Below are 13617 nucleotides of genomic sequence, written 5' to 3' on the forward strand. Positions count from 1 at the left end.
CATTGACACGAAGAATGGTAACACCCATTCTTTAGCTTATCCATACATTTCTAGGTGGAAAAGCATCAAGTTAAATACCTTTGTGACATTCCCTCCCTTCAAAATTTTTCAGACAATGTTAGACTTTTCCAATTGCAAAGAGATGGAAAGTAATTTTTCTTGCTTTTAGTATACTGTAGCCATGAATATGGTCATTACAAACAATTTTCAGGACTCTCTTCCTCCACTTTAACACATTAGCAAATGTACCCCAATATCAGCCATGCATGCAAAGATTCCCATCAGGTGCATGGCCAAGTGCAGGAACATTGTAGTATCATAGATGATCAAGAAGGATGTCCGACACCCTGAAGGACTCCAGTATGATAAAAGGCAATTTAGGGACAGACTAAAAACATCTTAGGTAAAAAAAAAATGCTTACACGTTTCGAACAGAATTCTTATTCATAGATGCCATTGATAAGAAACAGCTAAGAAGTCGGTTCAAAACGCGTAAACATTTTTTTCCACATCTGATATTTTTACTCTGTTGGTTGTCCTAATAAAGTGGTTTCTTTTTTTAAACTGGAGTTCTTCAGAGTGCCAGATATCCTTCTTACTCATCAATTGTGCTTTTATATTTTTGTGCGCAAAAAAAATAGATGACACATGGACATAAAAAATACACATATGCAACAAAAATGCACGCAATATGCACATACAAAGGCAATGAAATTGGTTCATTTTTCATGGACTGAAATTGCATATGCGTATGTAAATAAGCCCTAAGAATGGTTTCTGCCCTTGGGCACTAAAGATTGGGGAAAGACTTACCAAAAGAAAATAGCTAGAATACATTTGGTTTGTTAAAAACCATTTAATTACATAGTTGAATAGTAGTTTGTTTCATGTTAAAAGAACTTTTGGCATTAATTAACTGTTATATTATGACCAGTTTGTGATTACTTACTTTCAGGGAAGGTAGGGAATTCTACAATCTCAGATATGTTTTCTTCTACCTTCTCTCCAAAGTATTTGTCGGGATTTACAACAAAATCGGGTTTGCTCATTTCAGCAGTTTCCCGCAGAGAACTTATGTTTAACAAGCTGAAGGTACCTGCCATGAGTCACATAGAATAATCATTAAACTTACTTTGTACAGTTTTACCAAGCTTCATGTTAATCACTAGAGCAAATGTTCAATCTAGAATGTAACAGAGCCACATAAAAGGCGTGCATTCAATTTATTCTATTCAAATGAAATTATTACAAATGCAAACAAGTATAGCTTACATGTAAAAATGAAGAAAAATAAAAGTGTGCCTGTTGTTTTACAAAAAACTATAGTTTAGCTATAAGGGTTGGAGAGATAGTAATCACATGCAGGTCCCAGCACTTGTGGAACTCACCAACCTGCCACATATGACTACTAGGGTCATGCAGAGAAATGCTTACATTATGCACTCCAACTGCATGTGATCTCTGTAGGTGAGAGAAAAAGTTCTGCAGATTTGAACATCAATGCAGTCAGCATCTGGCTCCGCTGCTGTGTCCTCACTACTCTAAAGTCCTTCTTTTATTGCTTTCTCATATTTGCAATGCTGTATCCTTCATCTCTAGAGATGAGCGAGCGTACTCGTCCGAGCTTGATACTCGTTCGAGTATTAGCGTGTTCGAGATGCTCGTTACTAGAGGCGAGCACCACGCGATGTTCGAGTTACTTTCACTTTCATCTCTGAGCCGTTAGCGCGCTTTTCTGGCCAATAGAAAGACAGGGAAGGCATTACAACTTCCCCCTGCGACGTTCAAGCCCTATACCACCCCCCTGCAGTGAGTGGCTGGCGAGATCAGGTGTCACCCGAGTATATAAATCGGCCCCTCCCGCGGCTCGCCACAGATGCATTCTGACATAGCTCAGGGAAAGTGCTGCTGATGGTGGAGCTGCTATAGGGAGAGTGTTAGGAGTTATTTTAGACTTCAAGAACCCCAACGGTCCTTCTTAGGGCCACATCTGACCGTGTGCAGTACTGCTGAGGCTGCTTTTTGCAGTGCTGCACATTTTTTATTTTTTTTTGTATATCGGCCGTGCAGAGCATTGCGTCCTCAGTCTGCAGTAATTTTACATAGTCCAGGGCCAGTAGTGGTGAGCCAGGGACAGTGAAAGAGATATACTGTGTATATAGGCAGTGGGCTTTTCCAAAAATTTTGGGAAAAAACATTCTATTTGGGCTGCCTGTGACCGTCCTGAGTGTACTGCGTCTCTGCTGGGGGTAGTAGTCCTAATTAATACGCAGCCAGCTAAGTGTTACAGCAGGCTTGCGCAAAATCCTTTCCTGGCTCTGCTGTGCGTTACACATCACCGCTGTCATCCTGTCCAGAGGGAAACAGTCTGCAGTAATTTTACATAGTCCAGGGCCAGTAGTGGTGAGCCAGGGACAGTGAAAGAGATATACTGTGTATATAGGCAGTGGGCTTTTCCAAAAAAAATTGGGAAAAACATTCTATTTGGGCTGCCTGTGACCGTCCTGAGTGTACTGCGTCTCTGCTGGGGGTAGTAGTTCTAATTAATACGCAGCCAGCTAAGTGTTACAGCAGGCTTGCGCAAAATTCTTTCCTGGCTCTGCGTTGCCCGTCACATCACCGCTGTCATCCTGTCCAGAGGGAAACAGTCTGCAGTAATTTTACATAGTCCAGGGCCAGTAGTGGTGAGCCAGGGACAGTGAAAGAGATATACTGTGTATATAGGCAGTGGGCTTTTCCAAAAAAAATTGGGAAAAACATTCTATTTGGGCTGCCTGTGACCGTCCTGAGTGTACTGCGTCTCTGCTGGGGGTAGTAGTTCTAATTAATACGCAGCCAGCTAAGTGTTACAGCAGGCTTGCGCAAAATTCTTTCCTGGCTCTGCGTTGCCCGTCACATCACCGCTGTCATCCTGTCCAGAGGGAAACAGTCTGCAGTAATTTTACATAGTCCAGGGCCAGTAGTGGTGAGCCAGGGACAGTGAAAGAGATATACTGTGTATATAGGCAGTGGGCTTTTCCAAAAAATTTGGGAAAAAACATTCTATTTGGGCTGCCTGTGACCGTCCTGAGTGTACTGCGTCTCTGCTGGGGGTAGTAGTCCTAATTAATACGCAGCCAGCTAAGTGTTACAGCAGGCTTGCGCAAAATCCTTTCCTGGCTCTGCTGTGCGTTACACATCACCGCTGTCATCCTGTCCAGAGGGAAACAGTCTGCAGTAATTTTACATAGTCCAGGGCCAGTAGTGGTGAGCCAGGGACAGTGAAAGAGATATACTGTGTATATAGGCAGTGGGCTTTTCCCAAAAAAATTGGGAAAAACATTCTATTTGGGCTGCCTGTGACCGTCCTGAGTGTACTGCGTCTCTGCTGGGGGTAGTAGTTCTAATTAATACGCAGCCAGCTAAGTGTTACAGCAGGCTTGCGCAAAATTCTTTCCTGGCTCTGCGTTGCCTGTCACATCACCGCTGTCATCCTGTCCAGAGGGAAACAGTCTGCAGTAATTTTACATAGTCCAGGACCAGTAGTGGTGAGCCAGGGACAGTGAAAGAGATATACTGTGTATATAGGCAGTGGGCTTTTCCAAAAAAATTTGGGAAAAAACATTCTATTTGGGCTGCCTGTGACCGTCCTGAGTGTACTGCGTCTCTGCTGGCGGTAGTAGTCCTAATTAATACGCAGCCAGCTAAGTGTTACAGCAGGCTTGCGCAAAACTCTTTCCTGGCTCTGCTGTGCGTTCCGTAAGCGAAGTCAGCCTCCAACCACAGGCCAATAAGCGGCACATTTAATTACAGCGTTCTGTTTCTGCACTACTGGTAATACACCAAGCTGAGGGGTAGGGGTAGGCCTAGAGAACGTGGACGTGGGCGAGGACGCGGAGGCCCAAGTCAGGGTGTGGGCACAGGCCGAGCTCCTGATTCAGGTGTATCGCAGCCGACTGCTGCGGGATTAGGAGAGAGGCACGTTTCTGGCGTCCCCACATTCATCTCACAATTAATGGGTCCACGCAGTAGACCTTTATTAGAAAATGAGCAGTGTGAGCAGGTCCTGTCGTGGATGGCAGAAAGTGCATCCAGCAATCTATCGACCACCCAGAGTTCTGCGCCGTCCACTGCTGCAACTCTGAATCCTCTGGCTGCTGCTCCTCCTTCCTCCCAGCCTCCTCACTCCATTACAATGACACATTCTGAGGAGCAGGCAGACTCCCAGGAACTGTTCTCGGGCCCCTGCCCAGAATGGGCAGCAATGGTTCCGAATCCTCTCCCACTGGAGGAGTTTGTCGTGACCGATGCCCAACTTTTGGAAAGTTCCCGGGGTCCGGGGGATGAGGCTTGGGACTTCCGGCAACTGTCTCAAGAGCTTTCAGTGGGTGAGGAGGACGATGACGATGAAACACAGTTGTCTATCACTCAGGTAGTAGTAATTAGAGTAAGTCCGAGGGAGGAGCGCACAGAGGATTCGGAGGAAGAGCAGCAGGACGATGAGGTGACTGACCCCACCTGGTTTGCTACGCCTACTGAGGACAGGTCTTCAGAGGGGGAGGCAAGTGCAGCAGCAGGGCAGGTTGGAAGAGGCAGTGCGGTGGCCAGGGGTAGAGGCAGGGCCAGACTGAATAATCCACCAACTGTTTCCCAAAGCGCCCCCTCACGCCATGCCACCCTGCAGAGGCCGAGGTGCTCAAAGGTCTGGCAGTTTTTCACTGAGAGTGCAAACGACCGATGAACAGTGGTGTGCAACCTTTGTTGCGCCAAGATCAGCCAGGGACCCACCACCACCAGCCTCACCACCACCAGCATGCGCAGACATATGATGGCCAAGCACCCCACAAGGTGGGACGAAGGCCGTTCACCGCCTCCGGTTTGCACCGCTGCCTCTCCCCCTGTGCCCCAACCTGCCACTGAGATCCAACCCCCCTCTCAGGACACAGGCACTACCGTCTCCTGGCCTGCACCCACACACTCACCTCCGCTGTCCTCGGCCCCATCCACCAATGTCTCTCAGCGCACTGTCCAGCCGTCGTTAGCGCAAGTGTTGGAGCACAAGCGCAAGTACGCCGCCACGCAGCCGCACGCTCAAGCGTTAAACGGGCACATAGCCAAATTTATCAGCCTGGAGATGCTGCCGTATAGGGTTGTGGAAACGGAGGCTTTCAAAGGTATGATGGCGGCGGCGGCCCCGCGCTACTCAGTTCCCACGTAACCTGGTGGCGGCTCTGCAGCTCGGCAGCCTCACGCACGTGCCATGCCTGGCCCACGTCTTTAATTTGGTGGTTCAGCGCTTTCTGAAAAGCTACCCACGCTTGTCAGACCGGCTCGGAAAGGTGCGCCGGCTCTGCGCACATTTCCGCATGTCGCTGCCACCCTGCGCACCCACGGACGCTGCCACCCTGCGCACCCTGCAACATCGGTTTAATCTGCCAGTGCACCGACTGCTGTGCGACGTACCCACACGGTGGAACTCTACGCTCCACATGTTGGCCAGGCTCTATGAGCAGCGTAGAGCTATAGTGGAATACCAACTCCAACATGGGCGGCGCAGTGGGAGTCAGCCTCCTCAATTCTTTACAGAAGAGTGGGCCTGGTTGGCAGACATCTGCCAGGTCCTTGGAAACTTTGAGGAGTCTACCCAGATGGTGAGCGGCGATGCTGCAATCATTAGCATCACCATTCCTCTGCTATGCCTCTTGAGAAGTTCCCTGCAAAGCATAAAGGCAGACGCTTTGCGCTCGGAAACGGAGGCAGGGGAAGACAGTATGTCGCTGGATAATCAGAGCACCCTCCTGTCTATATCTCAGCGCATTGAGGAGGAGGAGGTGGAGGAGCATGAGGAGGAGGGAAAAGAGACAGCTTGGCCCACTGCTGAGGGTACCCATGCTGCTTGCCTGTCATCCTTTCAGCGTGTATGGCCTGAGGAGGAGGAGGAGGATCCTGAAAGTGATCTTCCTAGTGAGGACAGCCATGTGTTGCGTACAGGTACCCTGGCACACATGGCTGACTTCATGTTAGGATGCCTTTCTCGTGACCCTCGCGTTACACACATTCTGGCCACTACGGATTACTGGGTGTACACACTGCTCGACCCAAGGTGTAAGGAGAACCTTTGCACTCTCATACCCGAAGAGGAAAGGGGTTCGAGAGTGATGCTATACCACAGGACCCTGGCGGACAAGCTGATGGTAAAATTCCCATCCGACAGCGCTAGTGGCAGAAGGCGCAGTTCCGAGGGCCAGGTAGCAGGGGAGGCGCGGAGATCAGGCAGCATGTACAGCACAGGCAGGGGAACACTCTCTAAGGCCTTTCTGGCTCCCCAGCAAGACTGTGTCACCGCTCCCCAGTCAAGGCTGAGTCGGCGGGAGCACTGTAAAAGGATGGTGAGGGAGTACGTAGCCGATCGCACGACCGTCCTCCGTGACGCCTCTGCCCCCTACAACTACTGGGTGTCGAAGCTGGACACGTGGCCTGAACTCGCGCTGTATGCCCAGGAGGTGCTTGCTTGTCCTGCGGCTAGCGTCTTGTCAGAGAGGGTGTTTAGTGCGGCTGGGGGAATCATCACGGATAAGCGTACCCGCCTGTCAACCGACAGTGCCGACAGGCTTACACTCATCAAGATGAACAAAGCCTGGATTTCCCCAGACTTCTCTTCTCCACCAGCGGACAGCAGCGATACCTAAGCAATACGTAGGCTGCACCCGCAGATGGAAGCATCGTTCTCTATCACCATCAAAAATGGGGACCTTTTAGCTTCATCAATCTGTGTATTCTATTCATCCTCCTCCTCCTGCTCCTCCTCCTGAAACCTCACGTAATCACGCCGAACGGGCAATTTTTCTTAGGCCCACAAGGCTCAGTCATATAATTTTTGTAAACAATTTTTATACGTTTCAATGCTCATTAAAGCGTTGAAACTTGCACCTGAACCAATTTTTATTTTAACTGGGCTGCCTCCAGGCCTAGTTACAAATTAAGCCACATTAACCAAAGCGATTAATGGGTTTCACCTGCCCTCTTGGTTGGTCACGGGCAATTTTTCTGAGGTACATTAGTACTGTTGGTACACCAATTTTTTTGGGCCCTCGCCTACAGTGTAATCCAATTAATTTTTTGCCCACCTGCATTAAAGCTGACATTACCTCAGCTGTGCTGGGCACTGCAATGGGATATATTTATGTACCGCCGGTGGGTTCCAGGGAGCCACCCATGCTGTCGATCCACACGGAGTTGTAACTGCATGTGTCCACTACTAAAGAACCCCAGTCTGACTGGGGCATGCAGTGTGGGCCGAAGCCCACCTGCATTAAACATGACATTACCTCAGCTGTGCTGGGCACTGCAATGGGATATATTTATGTACCGCCGGTGGCTTCCTGGCACCCACCCATGCTGTCGGTCCACACGAAGTTGTAACTGCATGTGTCCACTTCTAAAGAACCCCAGTCTGACTGGGGCATGCAGTGTGGGCCGAAGCCCACCTGCATTAAACATGACATTACCTCAGCTGTGATGGGCAATGCAATGGGATATATTTATGTACCGCCGGTGGGTTCCAGGGAGCCACCCATGCTGTTCGTCCACACGGACTTCACAATAGAGAGTTGTACCTCCCTGTGTCTACTTATAAAAAAACCCCAGTCTGACTGGGGCATGCAGTGTGGGCCGAAGCCCACCTGCATTTAATCTGACGTTAGCTCTGCTGTCCAGGGCACTGCAATGGGATACATTTATGTACAGCCGGTGGGTTCCAGGGAGCCACCCATGCTGTGGGTGCACACGGAATTCCCATTGCGGAGTTGTACCTGCCTGTGACTATTTATAAAAAACGCGGTCTGACTGGGGCATGCAGACACCTTGACAGAATGAATAGTGTGTGGCACATAGGTTCCCCATTGCTATGCCCACGTGTGCAGCTCCTGATGGCGGTGGCACAGGATTATATTTCTCATTGCTTCTGTACAGCATTGTGGGCTATCGTCCTGCCCCTTTTAAAGAGGGTCGCTGCCTAGTCGTGCCAACACTCTGCAGTGTGTGCCTGCGGTTCCTCCTCATGGCAGACGCACTTATAAATAGACATGAGGGCGGCGTGGCATGAGGGCAGCTGAAGGCTGCGCAGGGACACTTTGGTGTGCGCTGTGGACACTGGGTCGTGCGGGGGGGGGGGGGGGGCAGCATGTAACCCAGGAGAAGTGGCAGCGGAGTGTCATGCAGGCAGTGATTGTGCTTTGTTGGAGGTAGTGTGGTGCTTAGCTAAGGTATGCATTGCTAATGAGGGCTTTTCAGAAGTAAAAATTGTTGGGAGGGGGGGGCACTCCGAAATCTTCAATTGAGGAATTGAGATCTCTAAGTGAGACAGTATCCACTACATATATGTGTATGTTTGTTTGTCCATTTCATATTTTTTAAGTGAATAAATAAAAGTTAAATTTTAATTTTAAGCTTATTAGTCTACCGAGTCAGTGGTTCAATTCTCTACCACAGCTGTCACACATGTCAGCCGCGGTAGAGCATTCTGCTGCTGGCAATTGATTTCAGGGAAGGGCTTTAAATACAAGCCCTTCCCTGAAAATCAAGTAAAAGTGGTTTAAAAAAACAAAAAAAATAGATACTCACCTCCCTTCAGCTGTCCGGGCTCAGATGCATCTTTTCCTGATGTCCCCTGCACTGTGGTGCTGATCTATCAGCAGACGGGGATTTAAAATCCCCGCCTGCTGAAAGAGCTGAATGTGATTGGCTGAGGTGCTCAGCCAATCACAGGCAGCTCTCGCCCGTCACTCATTCATTTATAAACGCATTATAAAAATAAAACATTTTCAAATGCAAATCTGCCCCATTAATAGTGTTAGTGTAGTCGTGATCTGTTGCAGACAGCACTCAAATTCAAAAACATATTTTCATGAGATTCAGAGCTTAAACAGATGGACGTGATTTTGTCCCAATATGTGGCCATGACAATGACGGCTGCATAACGGAACAAAACCAAACCATTGATTTTAATGGTTTCGTTTTCACTATCGGCATTCTCAGGCATTACTGCTACTCCTGAGAAAACATAGGACTTGGCATTACTATGCTATGGCATTACATCATACCATGCAGGGACCGGACAGGCTTCTATCAAGCCTGTCCGGTCAAATCGCAGGACACTGTGCGGTTGCTAGGCAGCTGGCGGCCTTCTGAAGGGCCCTAGGGCTGCCTATGCAGAGCGCCTAGCAAACCGTGCGCTTGATAGGCACTCTGCTTAGGCAGCCCTGGGGCCTTTCAGAAGACCCCCGGCTGCCTAGCAACCGCACAGCATCCCGCGATCTTATCGTGGGACACTGTACAGATATGGGACCCCTGTACGTCGAGTGCAGGCTTTTTTTACAGCGGACACCCGGCGGCAGCAGTTCCAACGAACCGCGCCGCTCGTCACAACTGTTAACGCTTTAAACACCGCTGTCTATTCCTGCAGCAGCATTTAAAGTGTTAACAGTTCCGACGAGCGGCGTGGCTTGCGGGAACTGCGGCCACCGGGTCTCTGCTGTAAGAACAGACTGCACCTGACGTTGTATGGAGCGGGATCCACCCGTGATCCTGCACCATACAAGCATTTGTTCGGACATACGAACAAATGTACTTGCAAACAGGCTCCTGGAACGGAACCTATTCGCAACCTATTAGGGGACTACTTGTATACTAGATGTCAATACCTCTTTAAGGATATCCACAATACATGATCTGTTGAGGTAACTTGAGGACAAAAATTCAAAAACAGTGCTGTAATTTATCCAACAAACTAGGCTATTTTCATTATGTCTAGAACATGGATTCAGTTTAAGATTGACATTTTTAGGTACAGACTATTTCAGGGTCTGCCGTCAATGTTTTTTCTTTAGATTTCCACTAAATAAAGAAGAACACGTTTTAAAATACAGTCATTTCATTTGAGATCAGGTACGATTCATGCATATTAAAGAGGTTATCTGGGAACACACTTTTTTGCCAAAACTGGCTCAGCCTGCTCCAATAACATAACAGAAGACATTACTCACCTCCGCTGCTTGGTCCCTACTGATCTTCACTTCTGGGAGGAGAGTGATGAGGACACCGAGGAGGACATCATGAGTCATGTGACTGCTGCAGCTAATCATGACTAATCACCGGAAGTGAAGACCAATGGAGACCAGAAGAACGGCAGCAATGGGGAACTGTGAAAGGTATATGTCTTCTTTTATGTTCCTAGAGCAGGCTAAACCAATTAGATCTTGTTTTTAAGTGAAGATCTTGTTTTTAACTAAAAATATAAATTCAAAAAGCATTTACCAAGTTATATATCTATACCCCATACAGTCCACAAGCAAGTAGATGGCATAATACAATAGCAACCTACCATATTGAAAAAGTGCTGTAAGGGGATTAGCTTTCCATCTGCCTACAGATTGTATGGGAGATGAATAGAGATGAGCGAGCACCAAAATGCTCAGGTGCTCGTTACTGGGGACGAAAATTTCGCGATGCTAGAGGGTTCGTTTCGAATAACGAACCCCATTGAAGTCAATGGGCGACCCGAGCATTTTTGTATATCGTCGATGCTCGCTAAGGTTTCCATTTGTGAAAATCTGGGCAATTCAAGAAAGACACAGCAACGGATAGGGCAGGCGAGGGGCTACATGTTGGGCTGCATCTTAATAGTGCAGTGGAAACCATAGAGGGACGTATTAATATCTATTGGGGTTTCCCTGCCTATAATAACAATACCCCTGAGGGTAACTCCCAAAAAAATAAATTTTTTGGTCCTTGATTGTTTTTGTGGGAAGATTATACCAGCTAATCACTAACAAATAATTTTGAAACATACTAGCCGATCACTAACGAATACGTACGTGAGGGAGGTGATTTGACCTTCGTACGACATTCTTGTTCTCCATAACCACTTGCCAGAAACTGATTCCTGGTACAACTATTGGCCCCTGAGGAGCCCCTGTGTGGTTGGGGGTGAAACGCGTAGGGAACTTATTAAACACTTGTTGCGGTCAAAATATATCATACAAATCGACCGCCACTGGTGTGTTTGTGGCCGGGAGAGCCTGTGAATTATTCAAAATTGCCACTCTACTTGAGGGCACGCATAAAATATACGCACTATAGTAGCTTGCTAGTAATTGGACACACTAGTTGTCCGAAATCTTCAATTGAGGAATTGAGATCTCTAAGTGAGACAGTATCCACTACATATATGTGTATGTTTGTTTGTCTATTTCATACTTTTTAAGTGAATAAATAAAAGTTAAATTTTAATTTTAAGCTTATTAGTCTGCTGGTCCAAAAGAGTCAGTGGTGAATTTAGTAATTGGACCTTGACTGCCTCTGTGAAACCCCTGGTAGACAATTGAAGAATTCCTCTGCTGCATCTGTCACAGATGTGTCAGATGTAGCAGCAGGGAATTCTTTTAACTAGTGGGGATGGAGGAAACATCTGCCGCATGCGGCAGATGTGTTCTTCATCCCCGCGTGGGTCACGGCAGCGGCTGAGAGGTAAGTATATATAAATTTGTTTTACACTAAACTTTTTCTTTTTCAGGGAAGAGCTTATATGTAAAGCTCTTCCCTGAAAAAGAATGCAGGGAGCCGGCAGACCATTGTTTTGAATGGAGCCCCCGGCAGCAGCTGCGGCTCCATTGAAAATAATGCATGCATTCCCAATGATGCACGCATGTCCTATCTTTGCAGGCACACGCCTGTAAAGCATGGACGTGCACATACCATAGGGAATGAATTGCTGCAAATAGAAGGGTGTTTTTGTGCGTACGTAAGCACGCACAAAAACACGCTCGTGTGAAGCCCCTTCACACGACCATATTTGTTCGCTCATTATGCAGAGAATAGAGCCCATTGATTTCAATAGGTACATTCTCCTCACTTTTTTTTCACATGAGTGAATAAAATGCAGCATGCTCTATTTTTGTGCACATTGGCACACTAAAAGTCCCCATAGAAGTCTATGGGAGGTGCGCGAATGCACACTCAATACCTGCGCAATTGCGCAATGCTGAGGGAAAAAGAACACACCTAGAACTAATTAGGCTAAATAGCTTTTAAAATCACAGTCAGAGTGTGTCCCTCGCCCATGTGAACTGGCCCTGCGAGCTCAAGAAGTACAGTAATATTCTTTTGCCTGTTTCAATGCTACAACTCATTGGTAGAGGCGCCTTATTGTGATTTTACGGACTGAGCAACGAACTTGTCAAGATATATGGAAGGAATGGCAAAACCGGAAGATGATTTGGCTTCTAGCACTAAAAGGGTTTTCCGAGGATAGCTCATCAATAGCTGATCAGCCAGGGTCCACAGCTTGGGACCCCGACCGATCAGCTGTGCGGGCGCATGCTGTCAGCGCCGCAATAATAAAGGTCGGAGCAGAAGCAGCGGAAGTCTCCACGCCGAGCTCCCATGTAGCGACCGGCACTTGTAATTGCAAGCACGGCTCCCATTGATTTCAATAGGGGGCCGTGCCTGCACTTACAAGCGCCGGCAACTACACAGAGGTCGGCGTGGAGGCTTCCGCTGCTTCTGCTCCGACCTCTATTATTGCGGCACTGACAGCATGGTGGACACCGTCCGATCAACTATTGATAATCTATGCTGAGAATAGGTGATCAATAGTATTTCTACAGAAAACCCCTTTAAGTTCAAATCAAAACAAGTCCCAACTTCATCACCGCAACAATCATGTCTGCATTAATGCTGTAAGAAGCCCTCTTTACTTCCATCTTCTAGATTTGCTTCCATAACCCACTGATATAAGTGCCTGTTGTTTAAACTCCCACTATTGACTCATACTAACTATTCATGAGTCGTAGACATTCAACAGGTAATAAACATTTTTCCTCTTTTTGAAAATATGTCAAATAATAGACTAAATATTTTGATCTAGAGGAGTGAAATCCTACCTTCCCATATGATTTACACTTGAATACTGATGGCAATCCTATTAATATTCATAAGTGTGTCATCTTCATATTTTTGCTTGCTAATCACAGTACTGTATTTGTAAGCAGTGTTTTACATCATGCTTGCAAGTTTAATGAAGTTTCCATTGTCACAAATCAAAAAACTTGTTCAGAGTCACATAGTGACTGGTGATATTTTATTTATGATAAATGGGGCTGCAGTAAAACTATCATAAATTTAATATGGATCAACCACAACAAATGTGTCACAGGCAGCGCCTTACCAATTGCATGTTGGACTGAATTTCCAATGAAGTTTGAGTGTAACTTTTCTTTTAACCCATTTCTTCTATATTTTCTACCTAAGACTGTGTTTTCCCAAGGACTATTCCTAAAGAAATAAAAAATGAATAGTTAATAAAAAAAAATGTGTTCATTATTCATGGAAGTGCAATGCACAGTACAATCAGCACATATCATGCCGAAAGAAACCGAAGACACAACAGAAACCCATATGAATAACTTAGCATCTCCATACTTTGGGGGTATAACAATACTATTGTCAGAGTGTAAACTAGGGCATTTCTTGTGACTCTCGTCCTATCATGTTTCAGATCTGAAAAAGAAAATTGGAGCTTAGCAATGTCTTAATAAGAAAACAAGTGATGAACAACGTGGGATTGTTACAGAATCTGTA

At 46.8% G+C, this 13617-nt stretch overlaps 1 protein-coding gene across 3 annotated transcripts in view; it reads right to left on the reverse strand.

Moving 5' to 3' along the window:
• The window catches only part of WDR49 (WD repeat domain 49), a 115573-nt gene that overhangs the window by 2735 nt on the left and 99221 nt on the right, over positions 1-13617 (reverse strand). For all 3 annotated transcript variants that reach the window (XM_066600714.1, XM_066600708.1, XM_066600698.1), the window contains 2 exons: positions 13205-13311; positions 950-1096 (listed from right to left, as the gene is read on the reverse strand). In XM_066600714.1, coding sequence (XP_066456811.1) covers positions 950-1096; positions 13205-13311 — 254 coding nt within the window. The remainder of the gene's footprint in view (positions 1-949; positions 1097-13204; positions 13312-13617) is intronic.

This window comes from Eleutherodactylus coqui, chromosome 1, assembly GCF_035609145.1.
Source record: "Eleutherodactylus coqui strain aEleCoq1 chromosome 1, aEleCoq1.hap1, whole genome shotgun sequence".
Lineage (NCBI taxonomy): Eukaryota > Metazoa > Chordata > Amphibia > Anura > Eleutherodactylidae > Eleutherodactylus > Eleutherodactylus coqui.